The sequence below is a fragment of the Macrobrachium rosenbergii genome, chromosome 17 (assembly GCF_040412425.1).
Source record: "Macrobrachium rosenbergii isolate ZJJX-2024 chromosome 17, ASM4041242v1, whole genome shotgun sequence".
In the NCBI taxonomy this organism is placed as follows: domain Eukaryota; kingdom Metazoa; phylum Arthropoda; class Malacostraca; order Decapoda; family Palaemonidae; genus Macrobrachium; species Macrobrachium rosenbergii.
Window position 1 is genome coordinate 5,581,270 of NC_089757.1, and position 18,383 is coordinate 5,599,652.

At 33.2% G+C, this 18,383-nt stretch overlaps 1 protein-coding gene and 1 long non-coding RNA gene across 4 annotated transcripts in view; one reads left to right on the forward strand and one right to left on the reverse strand.

The window, feature by feature from the left end:
- The window catches only part of LOC136847677 (uncharacterized), a 682,743-nt gene that overhangs the window by 288,014 nt on the left and 376,346 nt on the right, over window positions 1–18,383 (reverse strand). The gene's annotated exons all lie outside the window — the stretch shown is intronic.
- Window positions 4,162–18,383, forward strand: part of LOC136847676 (neural-cadherin-like) — a 29,669-nt gene continuing 15,447 nt past the window's right edge. The window contains exons 1-2 of the mRNA XM_067119473.1: window positions 4,162–4,266; window positions 6,972–7,117. Of these exons, the coding sequence (XP_066975574.1) occupies window positions 7,013–7,117 (105 nt within the window). The 5' untranslated portion in view covers window positions 4,162–4,266; window positions 6,972–7,012. The remainder of the gene's footprint in view (window positions 4,267–6,971; window positions 7,118–18,383) is intronic.

An 18,383-nucleotide genomic window follows, 5' to 3' on the forward strand; every position in this document is an offset into this window, starting at 1 on the left:
TGATAACGATAATTATAAAAATGGCACTATTAATGATGTCAACAACGAAAACACTAACACCAAAGCAGCTGCGAGAGTAAATTTGAGTTTTGTAGTGCTAATAGCACTACAAAGGTCATCAACCTCTCATCACCAGCAAAGGACACGGGATTGATCTCAGAGGAAAAAATGATTTATGGTCCGTGAGCCCTCGAACCTTAGGAGACCTTTCGCCCGGTAAGCGACGATGCTAGCAATTCCACCACGAGGCACACATGCGCACACTGTGTGTGTGTAAAATACTTTTTTCAACACCAGTTTTCCATAACAGTTGGTGTCTTCAAGAAAAAACGCGAAATGGCCACGGCTACATTAATACTTTAACTCCTGCATCGTGCATGAACGAACTCCCTATAAAGAAAACTTCAATGACAACAGTCGTTTCATCGGCCAACAATGCAGGCTACTCAGCAGCTCGCTGAAACCACCGCATAGTGTACTGAGTGCATGCACTCCTCAGCTTCCTGAAAACTTTGACCCTCCCCTTCTAAACCTCTTCCACTCCACTGAGAACTTTTTGGTCTTCCTTCCCTCGTTAAATGTCATATTCGTGCTTTTTTTTTTTTACCCGTATATCGTCCTCTGTTCTTCTTTGGCCACATATAAGACCAACTACACTTCACTTCAGCAGAAGCGATTTGGGTCAATAATCCTTTCATATGTTCCAACCTTACCCTTCACGTATGCGCACATCCCGCTATTTTCCTTAATTAACCTATTCTTTGGGACACCTCTTCCCTCGCCCTAACATCATCCTTCATATCTAAAATCAAATACCTATATACTCGTGCATTCCAATGTTTCACCATTCACAGGTTTCTACATATCTTCATTACATCACTTTACTCATATTTACTTGCACTTTTCTCCTCTTGCAAACAATTTAAAACGCTTCTTGTAATAATTGTAGTTCCTCTTCATTATCACCAATCAGTCCTATGTGATTCCCAAACAATCATTCCACGCTTTATTTCAAACCCATTTTCCAATCATCCCATCACTCTACGCCTACGAGTGCATCTAATTTAATTTTTTAGACTTTTCGCATCATTCCACTCATAAAATCAGCAAACAGCGTGGGAGATATATTACGTCCTTGTCTCACATGCAATTATATACCAAACCAGTCATGCTCCAGACTAAAGAGTCTAACATACTATGCTTCTGTCCTGAAAACTCTTAATAATCTTCAGTGACTTATCTTTTATACCATACGTTCTCAACATTTGTCCCATTTTCACTCTATCAGTTCCATCTTGAACTTTTTCTACGTCAATTTATACACAAGAGCCAAACACACAATATTCCCTCTTGAATAAATCAGCACTCATAATATAAATGCAGATAACGTATATCTACATATATGTAAATAATGACCTCATACCTTATATGTGTGTATGTGTGTGTGTATATACTGTATGTATATATATATATATATATATATATATATATATATATATATATATATATATATATATATATATGCTTAAATCCCAGTTCCGAATACCCTAACTTGCGCAAAAAAACTTTCGACAACGTTATGATGAAGAAGCATCCCAGGGAGAGTGTCTGTAAAAGTGTAAAAGTTTGAAGAAAAGTTACATCTGGATGCACTTAAGTGCCCCTTTGCACGCATGCGTGCACTCAAGCATGCCGAAAGGTTTTTTTGTCTGAAGTTTTTAGAAGATTAAGCAGGAATTCTTTAAATTAATTCAACTTAGATATTCTCAATAATAAGATTTAAGACACGCTGGTTGGAATTTGTCTTTCTAATTCCTTCCGTTGAAGCTCAATATTTGTGCTAATTTAAAGAAGCATTTTGAATTACTCTTCTTTGCATATTTTTCTTATCAGTGGAATAATCTAAACCTTATCAGTGGAATAATCTAAACCTAACAATGTTTTCTTTCCTTTCATTCAAATAAAACAATTTCAATGGTCGTGTAATCTAATACTAGTGAAAATTTACACTCAGACTTCATATGTCGATTTCAAGAAGCAGATTATTCCCAAAAGATTGTCTATTTTCCAGTTTTATGCAAATTTGATCTGCCAGTTAACATTCACATATTTAATTATGCCTCCGTCTGCCTCTATATGTTATATTATATTATATATATATACAATATATATATGTATATATAAAATATATTACTTAATAAAGGCATATAAATACACATTTCGAAGGACAATAGAAACCTAAATAACGAAAATATCAAGATATGAACGTTAACATACCAAAGGAAATTAAGATGTTTTATTTGAAAAACACATTTTCTCTTAGCAATATGGAATAGATTTCAGTTCGTTGGAATCAAGTGTTCTGGAATTCAACTTTTTTTCTTTACTCAATTTTTTTTCACATTTGTGATAGCCTGAAATTATACTAGTCTCATATTGTTAACGTGCATTCGTAATGAAATACAATGTGCAATTCAAATGATTTACAATTGTTGTGTAAACGGCATTCGTCAGATCTACAGCCTTACAGTTTATCTTTAATTCGTATTTTCTACGATGATGGGTATTTAATAGATCATATATATATATATATATATATATATATATATATATATATATATATATATATATATATATATATATATATGTGTGTGTGTGTGTGTGTGTGTGTGTGATATCTGGCAATGAAGATATTTTTTATCATCCGTCCAAAGACTTTTATCGTTTTTCTTTATATGAATTTTGCGATTAATTACTATAGGCCAAAATTACGAAAAAAGGTATTCCCTGAAATACCTTGTGGTGAGAAGCTTGTTTATTGTATAAACATTTTTTTATCACACTGTTACAAATAATTCATGCCATATAAGAGGTTGGTTTATCTTCCACTTCGTAGCTGAGCTCCAAATCTGATTTTACCACTCCTTACCTGTTTTAACTGGCTAGGTTAGCTTATCGAATTGTCCCAGCCAATGATCTTCAATTAAAGATTTTAAATTTCACCTTATAACTTTATCCCATCATTCCTTCTGTACCACTTTTACTTTCCTCCTAAGACCTTCCTCTGGCTCTTCCCGGAATAAATTTAAGCTTGTCTTCTTCTTTGGTTAGTTCTACCTTACTTCCGAGTCGCCATAATCTCTAATTGAGTCTTCCCGTCATTTCTTAAGCTAAGCTAAACTCGTACAATTTCCCTGAAGGCATCTTTCCCTTGGGTTCAGATATGTCTGCAAATAGCTTTACGTTGTTCCATTTAATTGATCTTTAAGGATTTTGGAGCTAAGATTTCCGTGAGCGGAGTTGACTTTAAACTTTTACATTACTGGTTTTACCTCCTTTAAATCAATATAACAAAAAGGACAAGAAAGTGGTAACTTTACTTTGTATTTCTCCAGATAAAACGATTCGAATATACAGTCGTTATATAAAGACAAAACTCCTGATGAAAATATAATTTGTTCCAAATTTCATTTAATTGTTTGTATGGATATGGAGGGCAGGTTTTTTTTTTTTTTTGTCTTTTTTATACTTATATAAAAATATTTTCTTACACAAGGTACGTCGAAATCTGAGCCTAGAAATGGAGTGATTAATGAAATTTCACTTTTGTCTATATCTTTAGTGTTAATAGGAAAATAATTTTTTCTCTCGCTGCCTAATTAAGACTTTATCGAATCACAGGATTTCAATACATGCCTAAATTTTCAGGACAAGTGCCCTCTGAATTGGCTCATTTTGATAATTAGATCATTGGTGCGCTATCGTCTAAAGCAATTAATATGCAAAGCAATTTTGTAATCGGCAAGCACAGACATTCCACGGATGAAACAATTTCATGTAATGAAACAAGTAATTAGTAATTACCCCTCGAACACACTTATGGTTAAGTTACAGCATAAAAATAATAATAATAATAATAATAATAATAATAATAATAATAATAATAATAATCTGTATTATCATCTGTTCACATAAACCAAAAGGCAACTATTAAAAACAAAAACAAATAAACAAGACAAAAATATTGGAAAAAAACAAATAGAAGACAAAAATATTGGAAAAAAGTGAAGTAAAATTAAGATATCCCACTAAAATGGGATAATTAAATATCTACATCCATCTTTCCAGGTAAGCGTAACTGATGCTGATTCTGACGGAGATAGCAAAGTCGTCTTCTCTCTCTCGGGTGAAGGAATAGATGTCAAGAATCCCAATAATTCTCATTTCACCATCGACCCTTCCAATGGAGATATTTTCGTAAGAAAGGTAAGGCAATTTCGTCATATCAAGCGACTGTTAAGCAACTGGTAACCTAACCTTCTGCCAAGCCACTATAACAGGTAACGATAAATTTAAACAGGGCCACCATGGGAATTTTCCCAGTTGTGAACTGGTCACCAACATCAGTAGTGCACTTTTCATCATCATAATTACCCAATATGATCTGTCTAACATTCGGCAACATTTACAGTTTAAACTAATCCAGTTTACTTTCCTCTTTCGTGATTACCTCAAAACTTCATTTGATTATTTCTTATTAGTTTAATAGCAAATTAGTACTTACATCAGTGGTAATATTTAGTTGAAATAAGTCTATATTAAAAAAAATAATTCCACACTATGACACATTTTCATTCAGTTCACGAACATTAATTCCATGAGTAGAGCATTAATTTGTACACCCCAAATTTGACATATGTAATTTTGGAAAATCAAAACATGGTGATTATGAAAGTATAAAGTATTTAATTAATAATGTTAAAAAATACTGTGGGCAAAGCTTAGTACGAAAATAAATCAAAATGGAAATATACTGACTGATCTTTCCTTTCGGAAAGTAAACCATAAAAATAACATTGGATATGAACCAGTAAAAAAATATTTACCGTTGAAAATATTTTTATTTGACAATATGTCATTTGCGAGTAGAACCTGATAAAAACCAGACGATTAATCTTCTTTTTGCACATTATTTTTCCTGCATACGCTTCTTCTATATTAAACATTAGCTCTCTTCTTCACTTGCCTATAAATTGCCTCATATACCTTAGGTCTACAGAGGAAAAATTTTGCCTGCATTCATAACCATATCTTTTGCGAGTAGAACCTGATAAAAACCAGACGATTAATCTTCTTTTTGCACATTATTTTTCATGCATACGCTTCTTTTATATTCAACATTAGCTCTCTTCTTCACTTGCCTATAAATTGCCTCATATCCCTTTATGTCTACAGAGGAAAAATTTTGCCTGCATTCATAACCATTCTAGGTAAATAGCTCCATTGTGTTCCTCTATCGCACACAGAAACATAAGGACCCGTCTTATCAAGGCAGAATTTCTACTTTTTTTCATCGTGTTCTCATACACGCCCAGGAGCAGGATTTTTCTCTAAAAATATAACTTTATGTTCCAAAAAATTATATCTGGGTCACGCTTGAAGAATCGTTAACTTGAGTATGACGGGTAATATTGAGGTTCATGACAGCATACAAACTGAATTTGATAAAACCCAAGCAAGAACTTGAGTCTCATTTCGTTTAGAGAGAGAGAGAGAGAGAGAGAGAGAGAGAGAGAGAGAGAGAGAGAGAGAGAGAGAGAGAGAGAGAGAGAGAGAGAGAGAGATCAAACATAATTGTATATTAAGTCCCAATTCAAAATTAAAATTTTTTACGAGGACAGTAATTAATTTTATTCAAAAGTTGTAAAACTGAAGAAAAATTCCTTAAATTTCGTTTCTATTTTTTCTGTACATACACACACACGCATATATGTATGTGTGTGTATACATACATATTATATATATATATATATATATATATATATATATATATATATATATATATATATATATATATATATATATATACAGTATATATGTGTGTGTGTGTATATATGTTTGTGAGCGTGTGTATGTGCGTGCACATGTGCGATATATTCTGCAAGTGTATACTCAATAACACACACATACACATAAACGCACACACAAACACACACATACATATATATATATATATATATATATATGTGTGTGTATTTATATATGCACATACATATATGTGTTTGTACAACAACTGAGCAGGTCATTATTAACTCCATAATGGATATCGCAGATTCTATTTGCTCTGGACAATGATTACATCTTGGATGTAATAATTAGGAGTGAATGCGCCAGCAAGCAAAAACTACAATGAGAAAGCACAAAACAATCACTGTAGAAAATTGTTATACTATAAACACCATCAACTCAGTAAACCTCTCCACATCCCAACCTCAGAAATACATACATTTATACATATATATAAATGTATGTATATATATATATTTATATATATATATATATATATATATATATATATATATAGTATATATATATATATATATATATATATATATATATATATATATATATATATATATATATATACACACACACACACATACATATTATTATATATATATATATATAATATATATCCTCCAATTATCACGCCTTAAATTACTCGTTATATCGAACTGACTTGCCCAGGATTCGAACCTACGTCTTTCTGCAATGATATCTGCATGGCAATGACTTAATATAATCATGAATCCTGGTCATGGGAAATAAACTTTATATATAATTTTCGGTTGGTTTAAGCCACTCTTAAGGTGACGTGAATTCCATATTAATGGCTGCTTTGTGGCTTAATTTTTGAAAGTATAAAAATACCATATGCATATTTAGTGATATGCGCACACATATGTGCACGTGTAACGGTTTTCGTGTGGGGATATAATATATATATACATACACATATATATATATATATATATATATATATATATATATATATATATATATAAATTTTATATATATATATATATATATATATATATATATATATATATATATATATATATATATATATATATATATATATATGAGTAGCTTGTATAACTAATCTACTATTTCCCTCCTTTTTGCTGGAGGCCCTAGACCGTGACTTCCTGACGGTCGACCTGTGTGGGCCATGACGGTGTTTGCCCAAGACGAAGGGGGAGTGGGCCTCGTCAGCTACAGCGAGGTACTGATTACTGTCAAGGACATCAACGATAACTCTCCAGTTTTCAAACAGGTAAGAATAAAGGCTTAAGCGGTTTTGTTCCCATTTTTCCTATCACCATAGTTGTGGATCTACATGTCATTACGTCAGCTTAAACTTGAAAGCGACGGCTTGATGGGAAAGGAAAAACAAACTCGCTGTCGATGGTACTTTCATAACCGCCCCCCCCCCTCTCCACAACTACCGCATCATCGTCGAAAACAGTGCTAAAAAATATCGCAGCGCCTGAGCTGTATAAAGCATCAACACCAAGTGTTTGTCAACTGTACTGCTACTATTTCATCAAGAAACGCTCACGTAGTCCCTGGATATTAAATACCGTTCGCTGATATGGGTGTCAAGCTGAAATTTTCTGACAAAAATATTTACTAAGTTCAATAAGTATTTGAGCGCTCTCTTTTCCCTTAAAATTTCTATTTGTTTACATTTCTATAAGTTAGATTCTTTTATCCAGCGGTGACAACGGCATCTGAAAAGAATACAGCTATTTCATGGCTCCAGAAGGATGGGTAACGTCGGTAAGATGAGATGGAAGAACAATGAAGTAGTAAAACAAAGAAGAAACAGAAACAAATGGGTAATAATCACTGGTTCCTTTGCGTCTGGGGCCATCTCAGACCAAATAGCCACTAAAATCTCATCCCCATCGAGTCTCCCACGTGGGTGGAACATTCCATTTGAGCAAACGCGCGATAAATATTCGAACCGTGCTAAAAAATGTGAACGATGCGCTTTCCATTTGAATAGTAACTTCGTCCATAAAATCCATGGACGACTGACGGAAATATCGAATAAAGAAAGAAAATTCTTGAGCTCGGAGATATAATAAATCCTGGCCCTTTTCTATGAGAGGCAGACGGCGATATCCCGCAACGCTTCATTTGCCAGCATCCTCCTCCCGTTTTTTACTTGAATAATTCTTTCAAATTTCAAATTCCTAATATTTTTTTAAAGACACTTTCATTCCAAAGTTATAGCGACCATTATCGCATATGGCTGCTGAATAGTTTCGGCTTCTTCCCCCACGGAATCTGAGTCATCTTTTAATGGAAGGAAATATCCTTCCGTCTGCCTTGGAGTGAAGAGTCGCCGCCGGATAAACGAAATATGCACCTTCGTTGCTTAAATTTTCCGGAGTGATGTAAAATACCAGGGGTAAGGACGCCCTTACAGCAAGCACACTTTTGCATTAAAGCAAAATAACACTAAAATTATCGAAGACAATTTGAACTTTATAATCCCTTAAGTCAGTGCATTTATTACCCACGGCACTTGTTTACTCATATTATGCAAATGGCATCAGATAAACGAGGGTTTAACTTGCATCAATTGAAGGTATATCTTGTTTTTAAAAAAATGATGCTTGAAAAGGATCAAAATCTGTTTTGTTCTTAAATGCTCTGTTATATAAAAAATATATATTTTACTGCAATCAAATATTCATATCTATACTTTAATGAAAAATCATGAAATCCTCCCTGCTATTGAACTTCTCCCACAAAGAGCAATTTATATTTTAACTGTTTTTTCTATAAATAAATCATCTATGAAGAAACATCTTATCGCTACTAACTACACATTAAATCATAAGAACTCTACTTTTATCTGATTCTGACGGCACAGCATACTAGTAGAGAAGATGAATGATCAGATTCCCCACTCACTGTGAATATTACAACTTTATTCCGATTAACCAAAAATACAATTAAAGTAAATGAGGTTTTGAAACGCGCGTTGCAAAAAAAAAGTCAACACGGCTTACTGCAATATTATTATCACTCATGGCTGACCTGGTCACCTAATAAGCAGATGAAATGCCGTTGTTCTCAACTCGCAGCTGCTACATAAAGACCGCACACACCCAACCCCTCTTCTGCAAATTACCAGTGTACAAGACTAAGCTTATAGTAATTGTAAATACAAATAGCTTTCCGATTGTATTTTGTTATGGGCCTTACACTGATAGTAATCTGTCAGACTAATATGTAAATCCATTCACATACGCACACAAAAAATGCGTATATACATACATACATACATACATACTGTACACACACACACACACACACACACACACACACATATATATATATATATATATATATATATATATAGTATTTTGTGGCGTCGTAGACACTTCTTTTTTCTTAAACTAAGGCTCGGAAACTTACAATGTGTCCAAGAGGTCGAAGGTCAAGTTTTTTAAAGGCCTATCCTAACTCCAGATGAAGGTTGCTAAACAATAATCAGAATGACTGTATATGACCCTTGAATGAAGTATATAAATTATTCTTAAAAATAGTAGATAAACAGAAGTATCACAAAGACAGAGAAATACATATATCCTTGTCATAGAGTCATTCCCCTAAGGGTAGACGTGTCCAGCGGGATACAGCAACTTACGTGTTGTATATCAGCATACCGTTATTTTCACTCTACTGTAGTCAAACGACTCTGACTTGAAAACATTATTAACTGACAGAGTAAATTTACGGCATGTTAAAAGGGTTTCCCGGCAAGCTTACTATGGCTAAACAAGACAATCGTAATCACACACTCATTAACCATTTGTTTTTGAATGTTTTAGCGCATGTGCAATCATACCGTGGGCACCTACCTACTGGCTATGCTTAAACTTTGGTGTAAACTTACCATACCTGCATACTGTAAAAGAAAAATGCGGACTATATGTGGGTAAAAGGATCTATATGTCGCTAAGTCATCCTAAAAAGTCTTGGTAAGGTAAGTGAAAGTCGTGTGAGCTTATTTTTACATTTACATTTTCTTTCCAAAATTATGATGGTCAAAAGTGGGGTGCGTCTTCGAGCTCGGACCGTCTTCAACGCCCCCAAAAAACGGTATATATCTGTGCGCATATTTTATAAATAAATACGAGTGACGTATATATATATATATATATATATATATATATATATATATATATATATATATATATATAAATATAATTTATACACTGTATATGTATATACATACGCACATATATATATTATATATTTATGCATATGTGTATATGTATATATATATTAAGGAATGCAATGGGGCCTAAACTGAAACCTTAGCTTGTCTACCACTCAAAAAACCTTGATAACTAATGTAGTAAAATATAAAATTTGATGGAGAGGGCTAACATTAAGGCTTGGGCAACCAGGCAATTTTTTATTGAGTGGGTTAATGACGAGGCTGGCCCTACCCCCAAGAAATACCTCAAGTAGAAACAACTGCCTCTGAAGGCCTTTCCTGAGCTAGACAACACTCTTTCCCATCCTCCAGGCTTGGAGGCCGAACTGAAACACACGTTTAACTTTATATGGGCGAGGTTCTTTCCCCCCTAACACGATTCCTCTCACCCAGCCCATGGATCAACATGTTTCCACTAAATTCAAGAAACTCTACACCAAAACACTCTTTCACAGACGCTTTGAAGTAACACCTGATACAGCCCTGATCCTCCATTGCAGAAGCCTCACAGACAAAGCTTGGGGGGCATGTCTCTAATGGGACTATGAACTCTGCCTGGAGGAAATTGGAGGTGACTGATAATGATGTCAAGGAGTTAATGGAGGAGCACAAAGCAAAGCTCACTACAAGAACTTTTGAGGGAACAGCAACACACAATAGTCGAAGAATTTTCTTCAAAGGATAGAATGAAAGATGTCTGTAGTTCATTAATAAAATAAAATTTGTGCACACTGAGGGAAAGTGCAAAGCTTCCTTTAAAAACTATCACCCTGAAAAAACCTGTAGTGCACAATGTTATAAACTATGAAAAGACAGTGCTGTCTCTCACTGTATAGATTGTTTAACACACAGCAAAAATAAACATCACTGGACAGGTTTTGTGAGAAAGAAACACAGCAATTCTGTGGAAGAAAGCAGCAGAAAAAGACAGAAAAGACAAACAATCACAGAAGCTCGGTTGCCAGCTGTTTTTACGGAAGGGGGCTCCCATTCCCAAAAATAACCTCTCTCTTCTCCTTCATCTTCCTCTACACCAATCACATACGCCCTCTAGTCCCAATTAGAGGTATAGCGAGAATTAATTTGATTTTATTTCTCCTACTTATTTTATGTTTTATTTGCATAACCTGTGCATGCCAGGCTTGCTTCATTCGGGTTGAAATGCTTTCATTTTTATTTTTGGAGGGCTGGAACGGATTAATCCGATTCTGATTATTTCTTAAGGGAAAAGTTCACTAAGTTTAGAGACAGTCCGGTAAAAGGACAGCCTTCTGGAACGGATTATGTTTCTTAACTTATGTATAACTGATTATATACATGCATATTATATACATACATACGTATATATATATATATATATATATATATATATATATATATATATATATATATATATATATATATATATATCAGTTATAGGGCAGTATAGCCATAACAATTACAGGGACTGGGTCAGAGTTCCGACTGCCTTAATCCCGACAGGTCAAGATACCGACAAGCCCAAATCCCCTACATCCAAAATCCTGATATAAATATATATATATATATATATATATATATATATATATATATATATCTTGTGTTGGTTTGTTTGTGTGTGTTGAACATTTGTTAGTTAAGATGGTAATTGTTGAAAGACAAGTATTAATTAATGGTATGTTAACAACACATTTGTGCTCGAAAAGTACAAGACCAATCTCCTCATTTTTGTATACCCACATAGCCCACACTAACATTTATTTAACCTTCCTTAAACAAAATTATGTATTCAATGTTAATCATTGATTTTTTCATGTAGCTTCATGTTGCCATTCTTAACTCCTCCTCTTCATACACTGTATATATATATATATATATATATATATATATATATATATATATATATATATATATATATATATATATATATATATATAGTTCTGTCTGTGTACTTTTTCTTCAGTTTGCTTTTGAGAATAGTCTAAACCTTGAGTATAATTTTGAAATTGGTTTTATTTCTAAACCTCCCACAGACATGGAAGAAGCTTGTGAAACGATTTTTTTTCCGTACGTCGATATTTGATGGTGAAGGATAAAAACAGAAGCGATTCTTATTACTGGTGCTGTGAATTTCGTAAATCTGATAACTGTAAAGGCAGAGCAGTTACTGAACTTGTAAATGGAAAGCATTCACTACCAAATTTTGTTGAACACAATCACGCTCCTTGAGCAAGTGCTGCTAGTGTTGCAAAAATCAAACACGAGGTGGAGTTACAATTAAAATCAACAAGAGAACGACCGTGTCAAATGATTCAGTCAGGTAACGTCTCTGTTCCTCAAAATACTGTACCATGTCTAACTTCCAAAAATGCGTCAAGAAAGACTACAAAGCAGATTAAGCACCGTGAGCGTCCATCACAATCAAGGTCATTAGAAGAAGGAATCAGCATCCCGCCAGAACTAAAACTTACATTAAATGGTGATTTATTTTTGGCAAGAGATTCTACAGCAGAGGATGCCAGACTTTCGGTATTCGCTACAGCCGCAAATTTGAACGGATTATCAGAAAGGAGCAGCAAGTCAACGACCCAACCTTTTCGCTGTGAACGTTCTTCAAAACAAAAACAAAAAAAAATCATCCGTGAAGAACGGATCACCAAGGCGATGAGTGAACGTGAACATCAAAATGTTTTAGATTATCTTCGTGGAATAGCACATAATCTATCTCTTTAATAAATTTTCTCATTCTTTTAGCAATTTTTAAAATAAACTCTCAAATTCTTTTAATTATACATTTACATCTGGTCCTTCCTTAAAATGTGAACCTATATTTTAAGTATATATTTAATACCATCAATATTTTTCTTACACAACAAGATCATTTAAGAAAACAAAATGTATGTTTTCTGTCGGGGTTTTGAGCTTGTCGGTATATTGACACGTCGGGATTCTGGTTGTCCGGCTTGTGGCAGCTGGTAACGAGTGACCATTAGATTATATATATATATATATATATATATATATATATATATATATATATATATATATATATATATATATATATTTATAGTCTAATGGTCATTTGTTATAAATGCATATGTGATTGTAATAATCATAATGCCCTATTAGCTTGTCGAATTCCTCACACTTTTTGGATATGCTTGTCATTAAAACGTCTAAAGTCCAAATGCAAGAATACGAAGCAATTCTGATGTCGGTAGCAGGCTTCGAATCCGCATGCGGAGTATCCTGTGGTCGATCGGTAACACTACCTAATTCTGATACTCCATGCAAAGGACTTCAGAAATGCTTCATAATCTTGCATTTGGATCTCAAGCTTTGAAGCGACAAGCGTATTTCAAAAATGTGAAGAGTTAGAGAAGCTAACAGGGCACTGTGGCTATTACAATTATATATGTTATGTATAAATAAATAAATAGAGATATGTATATATGTGTGTGTATGTATGTATATATATATATATATATATATATATATATATATATATATATATATATATATACTTAGTTCTCTCTTAATTTACTCCCCTACATTACATTTTTTCTCTTGAGTATTTAGTTTCCACTAAACTCTCTAGATGCCACATTTTTTTTTATTCAATCCTTAGTGACATTCACCCTCTTTTACGCCACTACGTGCCACCGTTGTCATCCAGCTGAAACGGTAACATTCTCCTTTTTTCATTGAATAACCTTCAAACTGCATCAAGTTATCACTCAATACTCTCTACCCTAATTTTCCCATTATGACATTTCTCGTACTCTTCTTGTACTCCTTCCGCTTCATTGAATGTGGCCCAGCACATTTTCATTCACAGAAAGAAGCCTAATGATTCTATAGAGATTTTAGAATGGTAGATTGGTTGATGTACAATTAGATACGCTAAAGTGAGTTTCAGAATGCACGTTGAAATGCTTGTCTGAAGACGATGTAAATGGGGGAATCAAAAGGTTGCGAAAGGTTAAAGTATTTACAAGGTCTGAGTATTATTCGCTTCATAACTGCATCGACAGTAGTGCAGAATTAATGTTGCAGAGAAATATACATATGAAAATAGTAACTAGACAACATAGGTAGTCATAAAAGTGACAAAGACAACAATACAAATACTCAGTAAAACTGGAATACTGCACTTCATTTTATTTAGTTAAAGGATTAAGTTTTCCGATTCCTACAGCAACAGCCTTTAGGTATTTGTTTTTGTATCTCGCACTTGTCATTTCACTTTCTTATTTTCTCATTCTCACGTATTTGTTCTCATATACTTTCAAATTATGCTTAAAACACTTTCGTTAAGCGATTGGAGTGTTTGAATTTTTCAATTCATAGCTTATAACCACACCACTGTCTCAATTCTCGGCTTGAAAATCTTCCAATCGGTGGTGTCGCCGAAAGCAATCTAACTTTGCAACGGGAGGAATTCAATACTTGAGAGAAGTCGAAGCCCCACCTGGGATTTCAGGCATTCTCGGTTTTGTTATTCATAGTTTTTTTTATGACTGATTAATTTTTTAGAATATCCTGATGTCGAAATAACTCTGAACAACTTGATGTATCCCCATTTCTCGGAGTTTGCCATCAAGAGAAGTTTGTAAGTGCATACTTTTTTTGAGATACGGAGTAACATTTCATCAAGAAAATTTTTAGGCACCAGATCGAGCTTTAGATTGTTACATGCACCTTGCAAGTTGTCACTCCAGCAATATACCTACATAAATAGGCTATATACATACATACATATATATATATACATACAAACATACATACACAATATATACATATATATATATATATATATATATATATATATATATATATATATATATATATATATATATATATATATAGTAATGGACACCTTTCCACTACACTAATTAATAACAATAACAATAACACAAATTCAGAACTCACCTTTACCAGCGACGAAGTCCACAATGGGTGGAATCAGCCGTACAGAGTGTGCAAAAAGATTCAAGGGGGACAAATAAACACCGAAAATAACCGCTTAATGTTTGATACATAAACACCAGTCAGAAGTAACGCCTGAAACTCTTAATACATACGATTACAAAAACACAAATATCCTTAGATATGAAATAAAAAAAAACTCATATACTATTACAGAAAGAAGGCAATACTCTTACACCAAGCAAGTTTGCATCTGAGGATTTTTTTGAAATAATCCAGATCCATAAATTTCCTTTGATACTCTCTGCATATAGGCAAATCCTACATTTATCTAACGATATTACATCACGTTCACGTGACAAGACGTCCCAGTTGTCATACTGAACTAATTTATTGTGTAAGTTGGGCAAACAAAGTAATATCATATCCTAAGTAACGAGCGTTCTAGATGTACTGTATATTTACTTTTCAACTTTCACTAATTTCTGGATTATCTTCCAATCTCCCCTGTGATAATAAAACTTCTACGTTTTTTTAATTAATTTACTTCGTACTCTTTACTGTCGAGTGACTATGTGCTTTCTTTACCTCAGCAGAATTACCTACACAACCAAAATTATCAACTACCATTGATTAATATTTTTTTTACTTTTTCTACAAAAAACCCGGCATAAGCAATTTGATGAATAATATGTATTTCCTTCATTATTTTACCAAAAGGTATTATTTCTTTGCCCTGTTAAACGGTGGAAACAAACAAGTATGTGATCTTGAAAGGGCGACATTAAACTTTATTCTATAAAAAAAAATTGCCTGGAAATTCCAGAGGTTTTCAGGAATCTTTAGGAAACCATAACTGCCTCGGCCATTGCATCAGTACGTGATTCCACCCAATGACACTTTTGAGAAGACCATTAAATGCCGCATCCCTCCTCTGAGGCCGCTATAATCTCCGTCCTGTTGTATTCATTTCGTTAACATTTTCTGAAAGCTCTCAGTATTTTCTGATGATTTTTCTCATGGCATGTTTTTATTCTGCAAAAAATGGAGAAATTTTTCTTTCCAGGCATTTGCTCGCCCCCATCTTTCTTTCATGTTTTTAAAAACAGTCCTTGTTTTCTGAAGTTTTTTAAAGTTTTAACTGCCAAGCATTTTTATCCGGAAAGAGTGGGCGTATCTGACCAATATAAATTTATTTTCTCTTTTTATTTATTTATTTTTTTTTGTCGAAAGTTCCTTACTGATCATCAATCCTTGATTTTCACCCCCAATGAATACCAACAATACTCTCATTTTATTTGTAAATAACACTTGGAATTATTTTTTAAAAATCTTCTTTAACTAAGCTATGGAGTTTATGTTTTTGGTTCTAACTGTCTTTCTGTCTGTTCGTTAGCACGATTACACAAAAAACTATGTGGATTTTTACACACATCCTAACAGAGGTAGTCCTTGAGCCTGGTAACAAAGAGATCAGATTTTCGGAGAAACTGGATTGTAACATATGTTCAAAAGGGCCATTTGGGGAGTTTGATAGTGCAGGCTTGGCGGAGGTTTGCTGGACCACTATCAGGTAATCACCTGTCTCTCTGTCTAGCTCTCTACATGTTCACAGTTACACAGTTTCTAATTAATTGCTTATCAGTTGGTAAAACTTTGTACGATGTATGTCCTCACTGAGTACTTCTAATTGTAACCCACACCAGTCTTATCCCAGTGGCAAGAGGCCGGATATCGTCGCTCCTAAGAAGTGAATTATGTACCAGAAAGTTACTCGGCTGTGGCTGGTCTCAGGCAGGGTAAATAACGATATGAGCTAGCAACCTCATTCCAAAAGGCTTCCTAAGGACCACAAGGTTAACACATTTTGGAACAGCCGTTTTTAAGGGAAACAGGTGTGTGTGTGTGTGTGTGTGTGTGTGTGTGTGTGTGTGTGTGTGTGTGTGTGTGTGAAATTTGTATAAGCATAAATATAGTTTTATAATTTTTACTACATTTAAAAATCCCATAAAAATCTTAATCAAATGATGAAGTCATGAGACTACTTATTCTCATAAATTAGGAGAAGCTATTAGTCTACTATTTTGTCACGAGCAAATCATAAACCAATTCTTAAAAATTTCAGTATTACATCAGTCTCATTCGATATAACCAGATTTAAGGTATTCTTTAGCTAGTCTGTTACCATATTTCTGCCAGCATATCATTTTATATATATATATATATATATATATATATATATATATATATATATATATATATATATATATATATATATATAAATATATATATATATATATATATATATATATATATATATATCATGATATGCAGGGAGAAATATGGTAACAAACTAGCTAAAGAATACTTTAAATCTGGTTATATCGAATGAGACTGATGTAATACTGGAAATTTTTAAGAACTGGTTTATGATTTGCTCGTCACAAAATAGTAATAGCTTCTCCTAATTTATTATATATATATATATATATATATATATATATATATATATATATATATATATATATATATATATATATATATATATATATATATATATATATATATATATAATATATATATATATATATATATATATATATATATATATATATATATATATGTATGTATTTATACTACGATGAAAAACACAACCAAGGAATAGAATATCAATTCCCAGAAATTCTGATTTCAGACAAGGTAAAAGACTTTATTATTTGAACACTTCTAAAAAAATATATAAATAAAAAAAATAAAAAGCCAAGATGCTGTGTCCATCACAAAGCAAGGACTCCACACCTTCGAAAAAACAAACAAATGTACCAAAGCCACTGAGTTTTACTTTATTATACTCTCACAGTACTTCACTGTTGATTCTAACCGGAACGGTAGCACCGAATTTCTGTGGTTTCGCTGACACCCCCACACGCAGTTCCCCTACAATTGTTGGACACAGCATCGGAAATGAAGGCCAACCTTTAAAGGTCAATAATTATGTTAAGGACGTTTGTTGTGACCCCAACTGTACGGGTCTTGATGTCATGGAACAGAACTGAACCCGTATCCAGAAAAAAAGGCTGAGGATTACAGATGAAACTTCTACTTACACAAATCAGAGCTACGCATTAAACAAAAGGTGTTCTAGAAATTGATCTCACTGAGATTATATTGTGTCTTGTGAACATGTTTGTCAAAATTATCAATATATAGGTACAGTTAAAATGAGATACAATTAGCATGATATAAATAAAGGTAGAGATAGAAATACGCAAACGGAAAGATGAAAGAAAATAACGTTAAGTATATACAGTATATTTGTTATCTTTTATATATATATACACATATATGTACAGTATGTATGTACGTATACACAATATATATATATATATAT